The sequence below is a fragment of the Mastomys coucha genome, unplaced genomic scaffold (assembly GCF_008632895.1).
Source record: "Mastomys coucha isolate ucsf_1 unplaced genomic scaffold, UCSF_Mcou_1 pScaffold22, whole genome shotgun sequence".
NCBI classification, from domain to species: Eukaryota; Metazoa; Chordata; class Mammalia; order Rodentia; family Muridae; genus Mastomys; species Mastomys coucha.
The window spans coordinates 108983426-109000778 of NW_022196905.1; the positions used below are offsets into that span (position 1 = coordinate 108983426).

The 17353-nt window shown below is 44.9% G+C and overlaps 1 protein-coding gene across 6 annotated transcripts in view; it reads right to left on the reverse strand.

The window, feature by feature from the left end:
• Bicdl1 (BICD family like cargo adaptor 1) overlaps window positions 1–15707 on the reverse strand; it is an 89550-nt gene extending 73843 nt beyond the window's left edge. For 5 of the 6 annotated variants that reach the window (XR_004109512.1, XR_004109511.1, XM_031337589.1 and 2 more), the window contains exons 1-2: window positions 14678–15156; window positions 8115–8330 (exon numbers count right to left, since the gene is read on the reverse strand). Coding sequence is in view for 4 of the 6 variants with exons in the window: in XM_031337589.1 (XP_031193449.1) it covers window positions 8115–8330; window positions 14678–15106 (645 nt within the window). In the remaining 2 variants the exon portion in view is untranslated. Of the gene's footprint in view, window positions 1–8114; window positions 8331–14677 lie in introns of all 6 variants that reach the window. The other variant, XM_031337587.1, reaches the window with a different exon arrangement.
• Between the last annotated feature and the right edge of the window lie 1646 nt (window positions 15708–17353).

Genomic DNA, 17353 nt, shown 5'->3' on the forward strand with positions numbered 1-17353 from the left:
CTCAGAAATCCGCCTGCCTCTGCCTCCCAAGTGCTGGGATTTAAGGCGTGCGCCACCACCACCCGGCTATATAGACCAGTTTGAAATCTACCCTGGGTTTAATCCCTGAAAATACATAAAAATGAAAATCTATAAAACTTGAGAAACTTGAAGCCACAGCACCCTAGCTAGTTACAGCACAGTGCTCTCAAAGAACACCTTTTAGGTGTTCTCAGACACAGATTTCAGACTGTCTGGCTTCACCTGAACTGCCCACAGTGGGTCTTTACTTCCATCTCGCCATGACCATCTTTAGACAATTTCTCTGCTTATCTATCAAGATCCATCTAGTCCAAAAGGAAGCCTTTGAACCACTCTACTACCTCAGTGAGTCCACGGTGATGGCCTCTTTGGCTTCACGCAGCCTTTGGAACAGCCCTTTTGTATACAGTCCCAAATACAGCTTTGGCACAGTTAGATCTGCTCATAGCTAGGGCAAGCGAGTCTATGACAGGTACTTGATGTGAGAAATTGGGGAGATTCCTGTATGCTTACAGTGAGAAGAAACAAACAACTTACAGGGTGTGCCCTGTGAAAATGAGCAAAGAGAATTGGGCAGTGGTGGTACACGCCTTTAATCCCAGCACTTTAATCCCAGCTACACAATGAGACCCTGTCTCAAAAAACAAAACAACAACAAAAAAGAAAACGGAAACAGAGGGGAGACACATACCAAGAGGCACAGGGAGACCCCATCTTTCAGCTGAAAGAGGGGCCTGAAAGAGATCCTCTGTTCGGAAGGAACTGACCCTGGCCCTGCTCTGTGCACTTCCAGCCTCCAGAACTGGGAGCCAATGAGTCTGTGGCATGCCATTGTATTAGCCTTAGCAAACAAGTCAGATTCCTACAAACCTCTAAAAATTTAAAAAGTTGGGTGCAGCAGGATACACTTTTAACATTGACATTCCTTTGGAGGCAAAAGCAGGTGAATCTCTGTGATTTCAAGACAAGCCTGGTCTACAGAGAAGGGACCCTGTTTTAAAAATAAAACAAAACAGAAAACCCTCCCCATATTTTGTTTTCAACTCTTAGTTGGCAAAAAGGAAAAAAAATATTTCCTATCTCATATCATACAAACAATTTCTTCAAGGTAGATTAAATTCAAACATTAAAATGTGTTTATATTTTTATTAGAATATGGTGGGAGCAGCTTTATAACCTAGAGGAGAGAATTAATCAAAACACAAAAGAAAAACCATTTAGGACATGATAGTTATATTTGACTTTACCTGGTGCTGGCTGGCTGGCTCAGCAGTTTAAGGCATAGTCTGTTATCCAGAGGACACGAGTTCAATTCCTAGCTTCCACACCAGGCAGTTGACACCCAGCCCCAGCTCCAGAGGGATTCATCCCCCTCCCTCCACAGGCACTGAACTTCTATATACTTCTTTCTAGTACAAGACCCCTTTAAAATAAAACTATTAAGAACATCGGAAGTTAACAAAAACTCGGCCAGGCAGTGGTGGTACACGCTTTTAATCCCAGCACTTGGGAGGCAGAGGCAGGTGGATTTCTGAGTTCAAGGCCAACCTGGTCTACAGAGTGAGTTCCAGGACAGCCAGGGCTATACAGAGAAACCCTGTCTTGTAAAACCAAACCAAACAAACAAACAAATAAACAAACTCCTCTTATTATGCCAAGAGTATGTAAAAAAATAAAAAAAGCAAACAAGTAATCGACAAGAAAAACACAGTAAAAGATGTTCAACCTCACAAGTAATTCATGGAATTAAAACAATGAAATTTTCATTCCTCACACAAGGCATTAGTAGGAATGTTTAAAATCTGATGATGGTGAAGAGTCAGGTGAAGAGTCAGGTGCAGAGGGAACCACATACACTGACTCCCACACACTGCTCATCTGTAAGAATGCAAATCTGTACCGAGGCTTTCAAGAACTTGGCAATAATGCCAGGCAGTGGTGGCACATGCCTTTAATCCCAGCACTTGGGAAGCAGAGGCAGATGGATTTCTGAGTTCCAGGACAGCCAGGGCTACACAGAGAAACCCTGTCTCAGAAAACAACAACAACAAAAAAAAACATTTTAACCTTCTAAAGAAACCTTTGACACACAAATAAAAATGTTTTCTTTGTATTTAAAAATAGGCACAGATGTGAGAGGCCCTGGGTGCTAACTCCAGTACTGCAAAAGAAACACACACACACATACCCATAAGTAAATCTCAACTAAATAAAGCAAAGTGTTTAGCTTGGGTGGAGGGTGAGAGGGAAGGAACTGCTACACAGTCCAAGGCTGACCTCAACCTTCCAAGCCCTGGTATTATAGGCATGTATCAGTACAGCTGGCTTCAAAATGTTACAATATTTTAAACTCTGGACTTGTACTGTCTCTGCAGTTTTCTGTATCATTGTAATATTTAGTTACATTTTTAAGTAGAAAAAGCAAATGTCTATACCATAATTCCATCCAAAGTCACTACCACACATAATTCAGTCCTGTAGAGAACTGAAATTCCAGGTGGGCCCTAGTAAGTATAATGGTGGTTCACATGAGAGAGGCGAGGGAACGATGTAACCGATACATCTTTTATAAAACACAGGCAAATGTTTAAAGTGATGACCTAAACAATTTTTCTAACTCTAGAGCTGTGCATTTAAGGAGAGAAAAGCTTGGAATTCCCTAAGCAATTTTAAATCTTGTTCTCTGGAAGAAATCAATTGGTTTTTCCATTCTTTGGTCAACAGGTGCTCAAGCCTGTCACTCATGTTCAGATCGTGTGTGATCGGTGTTTCATCTAAATGTGGAAATGCCTTATTTTACCTCTGACTAAAGTTATCAACACCACTGAGATTCATTTTGAAAATAATATCTTACTGCAAATGCTTCTGAAGATGGAGAAGGTGAAACAGCAGCCTGCTATTGCTGCTGTCACTGTTATTAGAAACCAGGCTCTTTCCACACCCTTCAAATCACTGCTCTGGCTTTCAGCTGGCAAGTGAGCTTTAGGAACATTCCATGGTGCCTCCACAGCACCTTGATACAGACTCGTCCACAGAGCAGAGTCCACATCTCTGTTGTTGTATCTGGGAGAGAAGCTCTAGCATCAGACGGTATATAGCAGGATTTCCAACAACCCTCCAATTTAACCTTAGAAGATATTAACCCAGGCAAAGAGACTGCCTGTGTCTCTCCTCTCTGGAACGCCAAGTCCCACTATACTCTTTCTGCTGTGGGTGGTTATGATCTACCTGTGGGTAGTATCTACCTGGTCTTATTAAGTCAGTGGTTCTCAACCTTTCTAATGCTGTGACCCTTTAACACAGCTCCTCTTGTTGTGGTGACCCCAACCATAAAATTATGTTCTTGATACTTCATTACTGTAATTTTGCTACTGTCATAAGTTGTAATATAAATATCTGTGCTTTTCTGATGGTCTTGGAGACTCCTGTGAAAAGGTCAGTGAACTCCTAAAGGGGTTAGAACCCACAGGTTGAGAACCACTGTATTAAACTTACTGTCAACTGCTACTGTGGTGACACTTTCTAATTTAGAAAGTGAATTTACACTTTGCTCAGATATCTCAACCTGTTTTTTTTTTTTTAAAGGATATACTTTAGAAAGAACTCGGGAATATTTAATTGTCCAAATGACCAAATAAATTGAAGAAGATAACTCCAGCATATGGAACAATGCTGAGAAGATACAGGATACCACAGAATAAAATACAATTAGTTCTTACCTCACTTTTAATTTTGAGTATCAATCTAACCACTCAATATTGTAGGCAATGGTAAAATTAAAACAACAATAACAACAACAAACCCATCATGATGGAGAATGCTTAGAATCCCAGTTGAGAGGTTGAGGTGGGAAGATCCCAACTTCAAAACTCGCCTGAGTTACATAGGGAGACCTTTGCATTTCAAGAACACAATCCCCACCAGTTACAGAGTAAAGTGAAAAACTCTCAGGAACTTATAAAATAATATATATTTAATAACTTTTTAAAAACTTTTTGTTTGGTTGGTTTTTTGTTTTTGAGACAGGGTTTCTCTGCATACTCCTGGCTATCCTGGAACTTACTCTGTAAACCAAGCTGGCCTCAAACTCACAGAGATCCATTGCCTCTGTCCCCAAGTGCTGGGATTAAGGAGTTGCACCACCTCACCTGGGATGGTTTTTACTTTTATACTTCATATTCTTCCACTATTAAGACATCAAAGTTTGAGCAGATGCAGAAAGTCCATCCACATGGGACATGACAATTAGTATGGCTGCCATTTATCAAGCACTCACCACACTTGGTGTGAAGGTTTGAACCTTACACACACTTATCACTTATTCATCACACCATGACCTGGTTAATAATAACATAATTGTTTACATTCTATAAAAGAGGACACTGAGGGTAAAATAACTTTCCCAAATTCAACCACCTAGTAAATGCCAGAATTGGTGTTTGGCCCCAGGGCTGTCTGGCTTCAAATCCTGGGATCTTAATTGCTGCCTTAGAAGTCTGGAATGGAGGGTACAGAAAAATCTAATCAGTCCTGAATTGAAAGAAACTTAATCAAGTCATGTATCTTTCTTCCCTGAAGTTTTCCCAGATGTAAAATGAGAGTGATATCAATTCCTTTCCTCATAATAATGAGGCACTAGAAGCTCATGGGATATATACTGGCAACATTCCATTTCGGCTAAAAGAGATCTGTGTACACACAAAATAGGTCCATGAACATTCATGGGTGCTTTATTCATACTAACCAAGAATAGACACGGCTTGTGAATGGATAAACAAACTGCTACATGTAACAATGGGCTATTTCTCTGTCTTAACATGGTATGAAGTACTGACACATGCTTCAACATGGATGAACCTGGTAAATCCAACACTAAGTAAAAGAAGTCACACACAAATTGCCACTTACAGCAGAATTTCACTGAACAAAAAAGCCTAAAGCAAGGGAAAGCACAGGGATCAGGGTAGATTAAAAGCTGCCAGGGTTGAGACACAGGGCTTTTGAATTATAACAAAAGTGGCTGCTAATGGCTACAACATTTCTTTTGGAAAGGTGAAATGTTCTCTAAATAGGAAGTAGTGATGGCTGTAAACAGTAACCACCGCCTGACTGCACACTTTTAAAGGGTAACATGTATGTGTTGGATTACATCTCAATACAGCTGCTATTTTGTTTATTGTTAAGAGCAACCTTGGGGACTATGGCAGCCAAAGCAAATACACTGAAATATGTTGAAGAAATATATTTTTTGACACTATATATTTATTACATGGTTATAAAAAGACACGGTGGCACATGCCTTTAGTTCCAGCACTGGGGAGGCAGAGGCAAGGGGATCTCTGACTTCAAGGCCAGTCTGGTCTGCAGAGAGAATCCCAGGACATCTAAGGCTACACAGAGAAGCCCTGCCTTGGGGGAAAAAGAGCAATCGCACAAGCTTCATTACACACATTCTTTGCAAAAACAAAACAAAACAAAACAAAACCAACACAACAACAACCCCCCTCCCCTCCCCCCCGTGGCCTTCTACCACTTCTAGTGGCTGCTATCTTGCCTATGAGAATTTAATTCCCTTCAAAGTACTTAGCTCCTCTGGCTCCTGAACACCCAGTTAATAAAACAATAATAAAATGCAATCTAAACTTGCTGCTGATGGGAACCTCAGGGACTTGTCCTGCTTCCAAGGAGCAAGGAGGAGAAGAAGCCACAAAACCACGAGGGCCTACATTCAAGGCCAGGAGAGGATAACAAGAATGTAGATCTAGTGGAAACAGCTGGAAGCACATCATCAGGATTTCTACAGTGAAATCAGATGACAGGACAACTCTAAAGACGGTGCTTTAGTAAACAATCTGCACCTGCATGTGCAGATCAGCACAGACACACTGCATTTCTCCTCTGCCCCCTTACTGGAACATTGGTTCACAACCTTCCTAACGCTGTGTATGACCCTTTAATATAGTTCCTCATGCCGTGGTGACCTCAACCATAAAATTATTTTCCTCGATACTTCATGATGTAAATACTGGTGTTTTCTGATGCTTTTATGCAACCGCTCTGTGAAAGGTCATTCGACACCAGAGCAGTCATAACCGACAGGGTTGAGAGCCACAGTAGTAGAAAGTAAACACAGGGCCTCTCTGGCAAGCTTGGCAAGCACTCTACCACTGAGCTATGCCCACAACCCACATTTCAACAGTACCTGTCTGCAGCACAAAGTTTAACTTCCCTTTAAAGTTAAGGAAACCGAGGCATGAGCAATGAATGAGTCAATTCCAAGTTCTGCACCACACAGCACATTAGCGTCTGTGTTCCGACTCCCTCCACTCTATTCACCTGTCTCTCACCAGATCACAAACAGCATTTGTCACATGAACTTGGCCCAAGAAAATTTAATTTCCCTTTGGTTGCTCTGTTTTTTTTTTTTTTTTTTTTAATAATTTGGAATCCCATTACATAAAATTCATTTGAAACACTTGCTCAGGATTATATTAAATGTTTTTAAACAAATAAAGCAATCTGGCCAGACTTCTCTGGTTAATCTTTCATGAATAATGAATGAAAGACTCAAAAACCTATAAAATTTTTACAAGGATAGAGACTCCCTTCCCAGTTACTAAAAAGGGTTTTAGAGCTGATCCAGAAATGCTGCTATGAAACTGGTCTGTGAAATGCCTTCTGGACTACAGCTACTCTTGCTATCTCTGATCCAGTGGTGACAGAAAGAGAAAGGTGATTTCCTGACATCAGGGAAGCTCTTGGCTCTCCCACCTGTGCCCTTACCTTTCTCAGATTTGCTGGGATTTCTCTGCAAGCTGCTGTTTCTCAAGTTACCAGCCATAATCTCTTTCTCATCTTCCTCTCCTCACTAATGGTATTTAGCTCACACGTTAGAAGTCAGGAAGGTACTCACACCTGCCTCACAATCCCAAAGAAAAACCAAGCAAATACTATTCACCTCAGTGCAAGACCTGGGGATTTAGCACAGCTGCCTTAGCCTGTCTCCAAAACCACAGAAGGCATAGGGATTGCGACTGGGACAAGTGGCCACAGCTTTCCTAGTAACTAAAGAACAGCTCATTTTGTTTTTAATTTACAAGAAGGACTGAGGTGCAATAGAAAACCTAGGTCTTTTTTTTTTTTTCTGTTGTTGTTTGTTTGTTTGAGACAGGGTTTCTCTGTGTAGCCCTAGCTATCCTAGAACATACTCTATAGATTAGGCTGGCCTCCAACTCAGAGATCTACCTGCCTATGCCTTCCAAATGCTGGGATTAAAGATGTGTGCCACCACCACCTAGTTTTACTGGATTTCAATTGATTTTTTTTTTTTCAAGACAGGGTTTCTCTGTGTAGCCCTGGCTATCCTGGAATTCACTCTGTAGACCAGGCTGGCCTCGAACTCAGAAATCTACCTGACTCTGCCTCCCGAGTGCTGGGATTAAAGACATGTGCCACCACTGTCCGGCTGATTTTTTTTTTTAAATATGAATTTATAGACCACCCCCATATTTATTTAAAAGAAATGTACTTTATTTAAATTAGATTTCTGCTCATTCAATTCTCAACCACTTTCTTTTGCAATTATTAATCTTCATCTTAATTAATTATACTTCTGACACTATCTTATAAATGTGTAAGGATTATTATTTACTTGATGTGGTAATACAACTTAAATATGGACCCTCCTTTCATAATGTACCCTCATTTTCCCAAGCTGTTCAGCTAAAGACAGCACCTCTAAGTATTGAATTAATAAGTTAACCATTCTACAAGTGATGAAGGACTTTCCCTGGCACAGCTCTCTAAGGCTCTAACAGATGTAGACATCATCCAGTGCAGATAAGGAGAGGCCTGGGTAAAGAGATCACATCTTACAGATGGCCTAGTCATAGGCCTGGCTCCAGACTCCTTTAGTATGCTTTGTTATCACCTGGGCTCCAAACTCAATTTCCTAATCTATCTGACCCCCTAACCACTGACTCCAGCAAGTTCTCCTGAGGGGGGAGGATCAGAATGGCTCCAAGTGCATATATCCCACCAGCACAGAGAAGCAGTTTCTCTTACTATTTCATAATTAAATTCTTGTGACTCACCCTGCTGAGTTGATCCAATAGCCTTTGGTTCTGTTCTGACAGTTCCTGGACAGCTCTTGTTTTTTCTCGATCTGCTTCCCGAAGATGGACCTGCTGCCTCTCCAGCTCATCCTGTAGCTGCTTCACATCAGTCTCCAGCTCAGACACCCGTCCTTCCCACTCCCCTTCTCGATTCTCAAATCGCCTTCTCAGTTCATGCTTTTCTTGTTCTAGGTGCTGGGGCCAAAAAAAAAAAAAAAAAGAGGATTAAAAACATGAAAATCCCTAGCCTTTTTTCTTTTCCATTTTCACACTTTTTTCCAGACAGGGAATACAACAAAACACCCTGCCACACAGGGCATGTTGCCCAATTCACAGTTACAAAAATATTCTCTTCTTCTAGAACACAGGACTTGTCTCACAAAGAAAACATCATTCCTACTGGAAACACTTAATGTTTTGTTTGTTCTCTCTGGGCAGGACCTGGTTCTAGACTTGGGAATTCACTTGAAATTTAACAAGTCATCTTTTGATTAAACTACACATTTAAACAACTAAAAATTAGCCCAACAACCAAAATACTTGGCACTTTTAAAAAAGAGGCTTCTCCTGGAGCCATCTTTTATACTTGATGGTTACAAGCCCTGAAGGGACTAGTTTAGGGACAGGACTAGAAAACGGGGGAGCTGGCTGGCGAGATGGCTCAGCCGGTAAGAGGACTGACTGCTCTTCCGAAGGTCCTGAGTTTGGATCCCAGCAACCACATGGTGGGTCACAACCATCTGTAATGAGATCTGACGCCCTCTTCTGGTGCGTCTGAAGATAGCTACAGTGAATTGGGCTGGAGCAATCCGGGCTGGCAGAGGTCCTGAGTTCAATTCCCAGCAGCCACACACATGATGGCTCACAGCCATCTGTACAGCTTCAGTGTACTCATACACATAAAATAAATACATCTTTAAAAAAATAAAAAGAAAATGGGGTTGCCGATTTGTGTTGCCTGGTGTACTTAGTGCTCCAAATCACAGCTTATATGTAATTTCAAAAGGATTAAGGCAAATTTAGTTTCGGGCCTTATTTTGTGTATGTGTTGCCTGGGTTTTATGTCTGTGCACACATGTGCCTGGTGCTGGATGTGACAAAGTGTTGGATTCCCTGGAACTGGAGCTATTGATATTAACAAGGTGCAATGTGGGTGCCGGGAACCAAGTCCAGGTGCTCAGGAAGACTAGCCAGTTCTCTTAACCACTGAACCCTTTCTGCGGCCCAGTCAGACCTACTTTAAATCATGTATTAAAAATAGGCCCCATGTGCTGATTTCTCTCCCTTCCACTCATTCTCGAGTGGTTTAATAAGGCAGAGAAACTTTACTAGAGACGCTGGTGAAGAACAAGACAGACGTGCTCTTTGTCTTCATGGGCTTCCATGCTAGTGGAGGATGATAATAAAATGGTGTGACAGACAACATAAAGATGTTTGGAAGTAACAATTCAATCAAAAAGGAGTCCTTTGGTATGAAGGAAACAAGCACAGCTTTTCATTTCTGTGAGGTAAGTATTGATTCAGAGGTATGTCCAATACCAAGCAGTGTGTCTAATACCAAACCGAGTCTAATTAAAGTAACAATTCTCAACCCTTGGTGAGCTTAGCAGAGTTCTAGTGTAACTCTTCAAAATACACTGACTTAAGCTGTGCATGGTGGTTCATGCTGTGATCCAGCCGCTAGAAAGCTCAGGCAAGACTGCCATGAATGGGAGGCCTCCTCGGGCTACAGTGGGAGGGGGAATAACAAGGGAGAAACTTCCACTGACCAGCATGTAAACCAGTTTGTCTTATGTAGAGCTTTCCAAACCAAGGATGTTCTAGTCACTCTAGATATTTCACAAAGATAGAAGGTAGAAGTAAGAGCTGATTGCAACCCTAAAACTGTGAAACTCAGCTTTACCCAACATGAACACAACTGAGCAGAAGGCAGAAGCAAGAACTCAGTAACCACAGTGTTACTGAGAGGCCAGATAAATTAGGCTTGTTCTCTAAAAGAACAGAGAGACTTAAAAATATTCCGCAAACAGCTGCTAGTGAACAGCCCATGTAATCCACTCGGAGGGTGGGGTTGAGGCCGGTGGTGTTAGTTGATCTAATCTGTCCTATTTGACAAGAGATATACTCCCCAGTTCAGGTGCCCCAAGCCTTTGATAAATGGAAGGCAGAATCTGACCTTTTGGACAGAATTCAACATTTGGTCTACTCTAAGAAACGTCTCCTAGAATTCTATTTTCATGTATGCTTGAAATAAACCAGTAAAGCTTAGGGAGAATTTTCACATACATAGGTCTCTACCTGTGCTTTCATATTTTCCAGGGTTATATGATACTTTGAAAATTAACACCAAACTTATCAAGAAAACTCTAAAAGGAGACTAAGACATAAAACCTAAATGTAATATGGGATTCTGGAACAGGAGAAAAGACATTTGGTACAGACAGGAAATGTAAGGACTTTATTAATTATGACACATGTTATTGTAAAATGTTGGCAGAAAGATGAGCTTGGATGTAGAAAATATGGATACTCTATTATAATTCCAGTTTTTCTCTAAAAATAAAATCAACTATTAAAAAAAAAAAAGAACAAATCAACCAATCTTTAAAACAAAAAATTAACGTTACTAGTCTAAGTAAAACAGATACTTGTTGAAATGGATTTTGTGCAAAAATAAATAGTAACACCATCCTCCTAAGTCCAGGCCATGGTTCATGAAAAATACCAGAGAAAAATTCTGTTCTCTAGAGCAGCAAGCACTGAATGTACATCAGGATTCCTGGGCCTTTCTCCAAGACTAGTAGTGACTCCCAGACACTTATTTCCATCTCCTTCCATCCCTTCCTGGAGAAAAAAAATAAGGAGTCTGTACAATAATCCCCAGAGAACAAAAGTATGTAACTTAGTAAAGACCTGGGTAGACATATATTTTCAAATCATAAGAGTAATTATTGATATAGAAGAGACAACCAAAAATGCCTTTCAACTAGACTTTTAAGCATATGAACAATATATTCTAGCCAAGCCACAAAGCATCTATATATGTTAACCTTTAAACAATTAAGGGCCATTAATATGCCTTTAATGAAGTAAATGCTTTTATATTAAAAAAAACTAATATAATCCTAGGTGTGGCACACAGAACTAGAAAGATACTAGAGAGAAAATATCTTCTTTTTTTTTTTTTTTGGTATTATCAAGACAGGGTTTCTCTGTATAGCTCTGGCTGTCCTGGAACTCACTCTGTAGACCAGGCTGGCCTCGGGAGAAAATATCTTGAAGATAGATTGTTTGTTGTAAACCTAGAAAAGTAACAATTTTGATGAGACCAATATAAAATCAGTCTCTGAGACCACCACCACCATTACTAATCTTCTGTTTTAATTTTTTGAATATGGGATCCCACCATGTTGCCCACAGTGCCTGGAATTAGAACACATACCACCACCGTGTGTTTAACCTCCAAACCAATTTGTCAGAAAATGCATTTGATGTCAATGTCTGATAAATAAATCCTTTTTATTAAAGTAGGCTAGTTTTCTGCTTCTGAGAACTTAATTAAAAATATAGCTGCTACATTAAATTTTTGAAAATATTTTGTTTAAACAGACACTACAATATCTAAGTTGCTCAAGAAAATAAGTAGGGGTGGGGTGGTTGGAGAGAAGACTCCGAAGTTAAAATCACTAATTGTTTGTTCAAAGACTTGGGTTTGGTTCCCACATCCCATATGGTAGCCCACAACCATCTGTAACTCCTGTTCTAGATTTGACCTTTGTGGGCACCAGGCATGCATCTTGGTACACATACATGCAGGCAAACACTCATACATATATAAGTAAAATAAATAAATCTAAAAATTCACCTGTAGGCATCAAGTGAAATAGACTGTAATAAATTAGTCACTCTCAATTAGCACTAGAAGAATTAACACAAGCAGATAGTATAGGTTTAGTGGTGGTGCAGTCCCCAACATCATCAAATACATTTATTAGTTACCAAGAAACTAGTGGATATATTTTCAAGTGTACACAAAAAAATTTTAGAGTCAGGTACACTGCAGACCTATGGTCCAGCTAGTTGGGGACTGAGGCAGGAGACTCTCTTTAAGTATTGGAGTTCAAGGCCAACATGGACAACACAGTGAGACCTTATCTCAAAAAAAAAAAAAATTATACATTTCAAATGTATATAGAAGAAGAAGGGTAAATAAATGTAAGCTTTTGTTTTTAAGTTTTGGTAGAGTGCACATGACACATAATCTATGACCTCCACCACTTTCGCCATGTCCAGGTGTTGGGTGTGACACTGGGCAACAACTCCCCGAGTTATAAAAGTTTAACACTGGCATTCACAAGCAGACTGGCACAAGAAGGATGATAGTATCTTTTTTGTTGTTTTGTTTTTTCAAGGCAGGGTTTCTCTGTGTAGCCCTGGCTGTCCTGGAACTCACTCTGTAGACCAGGCTGGCCTCAAACTCAGAAATCCGCCTGCCTCTGCCTTCCAAGTGCTGGGATCAAAGGCGTGCACCACCACTGCCTGGCAAATGATAGTATCTTAAATGATGGTTTAAGCAGGTTAAGCTATTTTAGTCTTACCCATGGAGTCAATTACAAAATGTCAAAGGTCATTTATTTATCCCTTTACAGTAGAGCCTTTTTGTTGCTGTGGAATTTTGAAATCCTTCCCTTACTGAAAGCGCCACAAGGAAACCAGGATTTGTGTAATTGTACACCATGAAATCTGTCACTCATCAAGCTGATAGGATGCTCTTTTCAAGCTCACAGTTTCTTCACTCAAGTCCCTCACTAAAGGAATTTCAAATCTCCAGTACAAATCTCCGGGGTAGGACTCCTTTACAGTGTCGTGTAACTGAATCGATTTGGAAAGAAAGGGACACCCTTTTATTTCCAAAACTCTACTTCAACTGAAGATTAAACAAACCAATTCATTAAGGTAGCAGCCCTCTGTTATACTCTGGCTGTCCAGGCCCAGGTTTCACAGACAACTTTTCAAGCCGTGTATCAGGAGTCCATCAACTGGCAGGCCTCGATAACAGGCGGGCTGAAACACAGGCCGCTCACTGTTTTCCTTTCTTCTTCTGATTTAACTTTCGATAGGTGACTAGACTACAGACGCACATCAATCCCACCCACTGCAGATGTGTTTCGCCATTCTCATTCTGACCAAACAGAAGCAGTGGAGTAGAACCTGATGAGGGCTGGTTTGGGGCCTGGTCACATCTGTACTATGATGTTCTCGTAATGAGAATGAGAAATAGTCCAAGAGAAATGGGTAACGATGCTGAATGCAGGGGGCAGAGGTGCCTGGCTGTTTCCACTGCCAAACCCTTCTCTGCTCTTCTTTTTATTTTGAGATCTACTACTTTATAACTACTATTGTTCTGTATTTTTTTCTAGGTACCCTCCGCTACCATTCAAGACTCTTTCTGCTTAAGAGCAAAAAACCCAATAAGCAAGCTGGGCAGTGGTGGCACACCTTTAATCCCAGCACTTGGGAGGCAGAGGCAGGAAGATTTCTGAGTTTGAGGCCAGCCTGGTCTACAGAGTGAGTTCCAGGACAGCCAGGGCTACACAGAGAAACCCTGTCTTGAAAAACAAAAGCAAAACCCCCAAACAAAAAACAACAACAAAAAACTAATAAGCATGGTTGTAGAAGATTTTGTTGCATGGTATTAACAGAATATTACTCATTTGAAAATGTACTTAGGATTATTTATTAATTGGGGTGTGTGTGTGTGTGTGTAGGTGAGAGGACACGTTGCTAGGGTGATTCTCTCCTTTTCCCCAAGTGGGTTCTGGGGATGTAACCGGAGCAAGTGACCTTACCCACTGAACCATCTTGCCAGGAAACTTCCCTCCCACGGGATGGGAGAAAAAGATGTTTTTAATAGTGGTTAAAAGTACCATAGATGCTAAGACCCAGAACACAGAAAAGTACTACTGAAATACACATAGCTACTGAAGCCCAAACTAATCACATGTTGAGCCCTGCCTTCTCTGATTTCTGCAATGGAACCACATTCCCTAATCCCTAAGCATTTGAAAGCTATATAAAGCTCCTTTCGAGGCACTTGTTTCCCACAACTCTCTGCCAGGAAGTTAAGACAAGGGCATCCAGAGGCCTTAATGCCCAGACTGGAAAGCTCTGGGCTAACACCCTGATTAGAGATTAACTGCTTCTCCGAACACCTGAAGCATATTTTAAATGCTTCTCGATGTGCTCATTTCTGTGTGCAGATATCGCCTCGGTGCTGTATAAATTAGTCATACTGTAAGCTCTATTTTAGACTCTGTGTACAGTACATATATAGAACGGCCCACAACGGTGGGAGACGTGCATGGACCCACATCTGAGTTGGGTAGGAAAGTCAGGTGGGTTCAACGAATGCTCTGATGATCATGGAAACTATGCCTCCTGCCTCCTGTTCTCGATGATTTTCTTCGAGGTAGAATAGGCACGGAAAGGGGGAGGATAGGCAGGCACCCAGCTCCCCACCCATGCCGCCAGGAGGTCCTCACCTCCAGCTTGTCCGTCAGCTCCTTGTGCATCTGCTCGTACTGCCGGCTCATGTCCTGGTTCCTCTCGAGCAGCGCCTTGCCTAGCCGGGCCGCCAACACTAGATCCTTCTCCTTCTGTCGGATTACCGACAGCAGTTCGGGATCCTGGGTAGGCGGCGGCGGTCCGTGCCCCTCTCCCGGAGACTCCGGCTCCGCCTGAGGATGCTCCCCGAGGTCGGACGGCCGCTCCTCGGCCGCCAGCAACGCCAGCTCCTCCTCTAAGGCCAGTTCCAGTTCCCCGGGACCCCCGGGGAAGGAGACTAGGGCGGCGGCGGCGGCGGGACTCCGGACTGCGTCCCCAGCCCCGGCGGGCAGCTCCATGCAGCAGGCGCTGTCCGGCTCGCCCGGTGCTGAAGCTCGGCCGGCCAAGCCCAGGCAGAAGGCGGACATGGCCCGCGCGCGCCGAGCCCGCAGCGGTGCGGCCCGGCCGGCGCGCGCCAGGCTGCAGGCGGGGGGTTGGGGGGGAGGGGCCCCGCCGCGCCGCCCCGCGCCTCGCGCCGCGGCACGCGCCCCCCGGGTCCCCGCGAGCCCTGGGCGCGGCGCGCGCGGGCGGGCGGCCTGCCCCTCCCCCGCGCCGGCGGCACGCGCCCCCGCCCCCGGGGCTCAGCTGCGGGCGCGCGCCCGGGGCCGCGGACGACGGGGTGGGCAAGAGCGGCGGAGGAAGGGGAGAGCGAGGGGGGCGCGGAGCGGGAGGGGAGGCCGCACTGAGGGTCGCCGCCGCGGCCGGGCTTTCAGCCGCCCTGTTGCTGCCGCTGCTGCTGCTGCCGCCGCCGCCGCCGGCCGGCCGGCGCCTCACGGGGAGGGCTGCGCTCCGCTGTCGCTGCGACGCTCGTGGCTGCTGCTGCCGTCGGCCGCTCCCTGCAGCCGCGCTCCATGTCCCCCGGCTCGGCGGCAGCAGCGGCGGCGGCGGCTGCTGCGGCTGCTGCTGCTGCAGGGGCCGAGGCGGCGGCTCGACATCGTTGGCCGCGCAGCCCCGGAGCACTCCTTCCTGCCTTGCCGGCCCCGCAGCTCACCGGGCCGAGGCACCCGCCCCGCGCTTCCGGCCGCGCCCCTCTCCCCGCCCCTGGGCCGGCGCCTGACGCGCGCGGCACCTGTTCGCCGCGCCCGCGCGGGATTCGCCGGCGCTCCGCTCGCCACAGCCGCGCCCGGGCGGCGCCGGCCTAACCCCGGCGTGGCCTCGCGCGCCGCTGGGCGGCTTCGCGCGCCGCCCGTGGGGACGCTTGGCGCGTCCCGAGAGGCGGGAGCCTCTCCCGTGGGCACGGCCACGCCCCCCGGCCTCGAGCCCCTCCCTCAGCCTGGTACCCAGCTGGAGGTTTGGCCACGCCCCCCTCACTCCCCCCCCCCCCCCCCCCCCCCGCGCGCTCACCTCCGGGTGCGGCTCTTCGCAACCGCACCTCCTACCTCCTGGGTGGGTACTCGGCCACGCCCCCTGCCTCGTTGTCACTGGGGCCGTGGCCACGCCCCCCGCGGTCGCACCTCTGGGTGTGGCCTCCAGACTCCCACGCTCTCACCTCTGATGGAGCTCTGCGGGGCACGCGTCCTCTTCCTCGCCTCCGCGGCCTCGCCCGCAGCCTGGCTTCCACTCCGGGAGCTGGCGGGAGCCCCGCGTGACTGGCTCTCGTGGTGGTCTCCTAGCTGGTCTGTGGGGCCGAGGAGGCTGCGGACAATCCTGTGAGACAGGGAGCCAGGCTGAGAGCCATTTGCAGTCCCGGAATTTCTATCTGGACCCCTGCAAGAGCTAAGCAGTCGGGAGAGGGAGCCCTAGAGAACAGGAGGCGGAGGAATGACTTGGGGAACCCAGCATCTTCATGCTGATGACTCAGGGATATGAGAGAAAAGGTTTTGTGGAGAAATAACGAAGGGGGGGACCCTGCTCGTAGATGGGGGATACGAAACAAAGACATTCCCCAATAATAACTACCTGAGCCATGCCCAGCATTTTCTTTGTTCGTTTTATATGCATTATCTTAAATCTCACAAGGATTGTATAAAGTGTTGTCGTTCTTGCTGTTATACATGGGAAGAAACTCAGGTCAGGTCCTGCCAGGCTGACTCCGGGATTCCCAGCAAATCATTATTCTTTCTTAACATATGACCCCCATCTGGAGGAAGATAAGAGGTGATTAACAAAGAAGATGGATTGATTCAGTACACAGGGAATGCTTCCTGCGATGAGGAGAAGAGAATGGCGCTTCTGGGTGACCACCGCCAGTCTGTTCTTTCTTTGACCGAGGTGGTGTTGCCTCTTATTTCGGGAGCTAGAACTGGTCTTTACTGTTTCCTTCACCTCTTTAGCCACAACCTCGTTTTTTAAGTGAGGTTATACTTTAACTCTTTTTATCCCGGTGAAATGGAAATTTTAGGACACCCAGAAGTTGAGACATTTCTCGTGGGTTTCGTTCTTTATTCAGAGCCTAAACAATTACCTTGTATATGACAATCCACTCAAGGACCCACGGCAAGAATCCAAAAGTGCACCAGCCTCAGGGCTGGCTTTGGGGGAAAAACAGGTGAAGTGTTACCACATCAGATCTTAGAGCTAAAATAGGCACTCAGCCACAGTATTGTTCAAGCAATGGACTGTTCTAGCACATTTTATTATGCCCTGCCACACGTACCCTGGTCAGAATTTGTGGG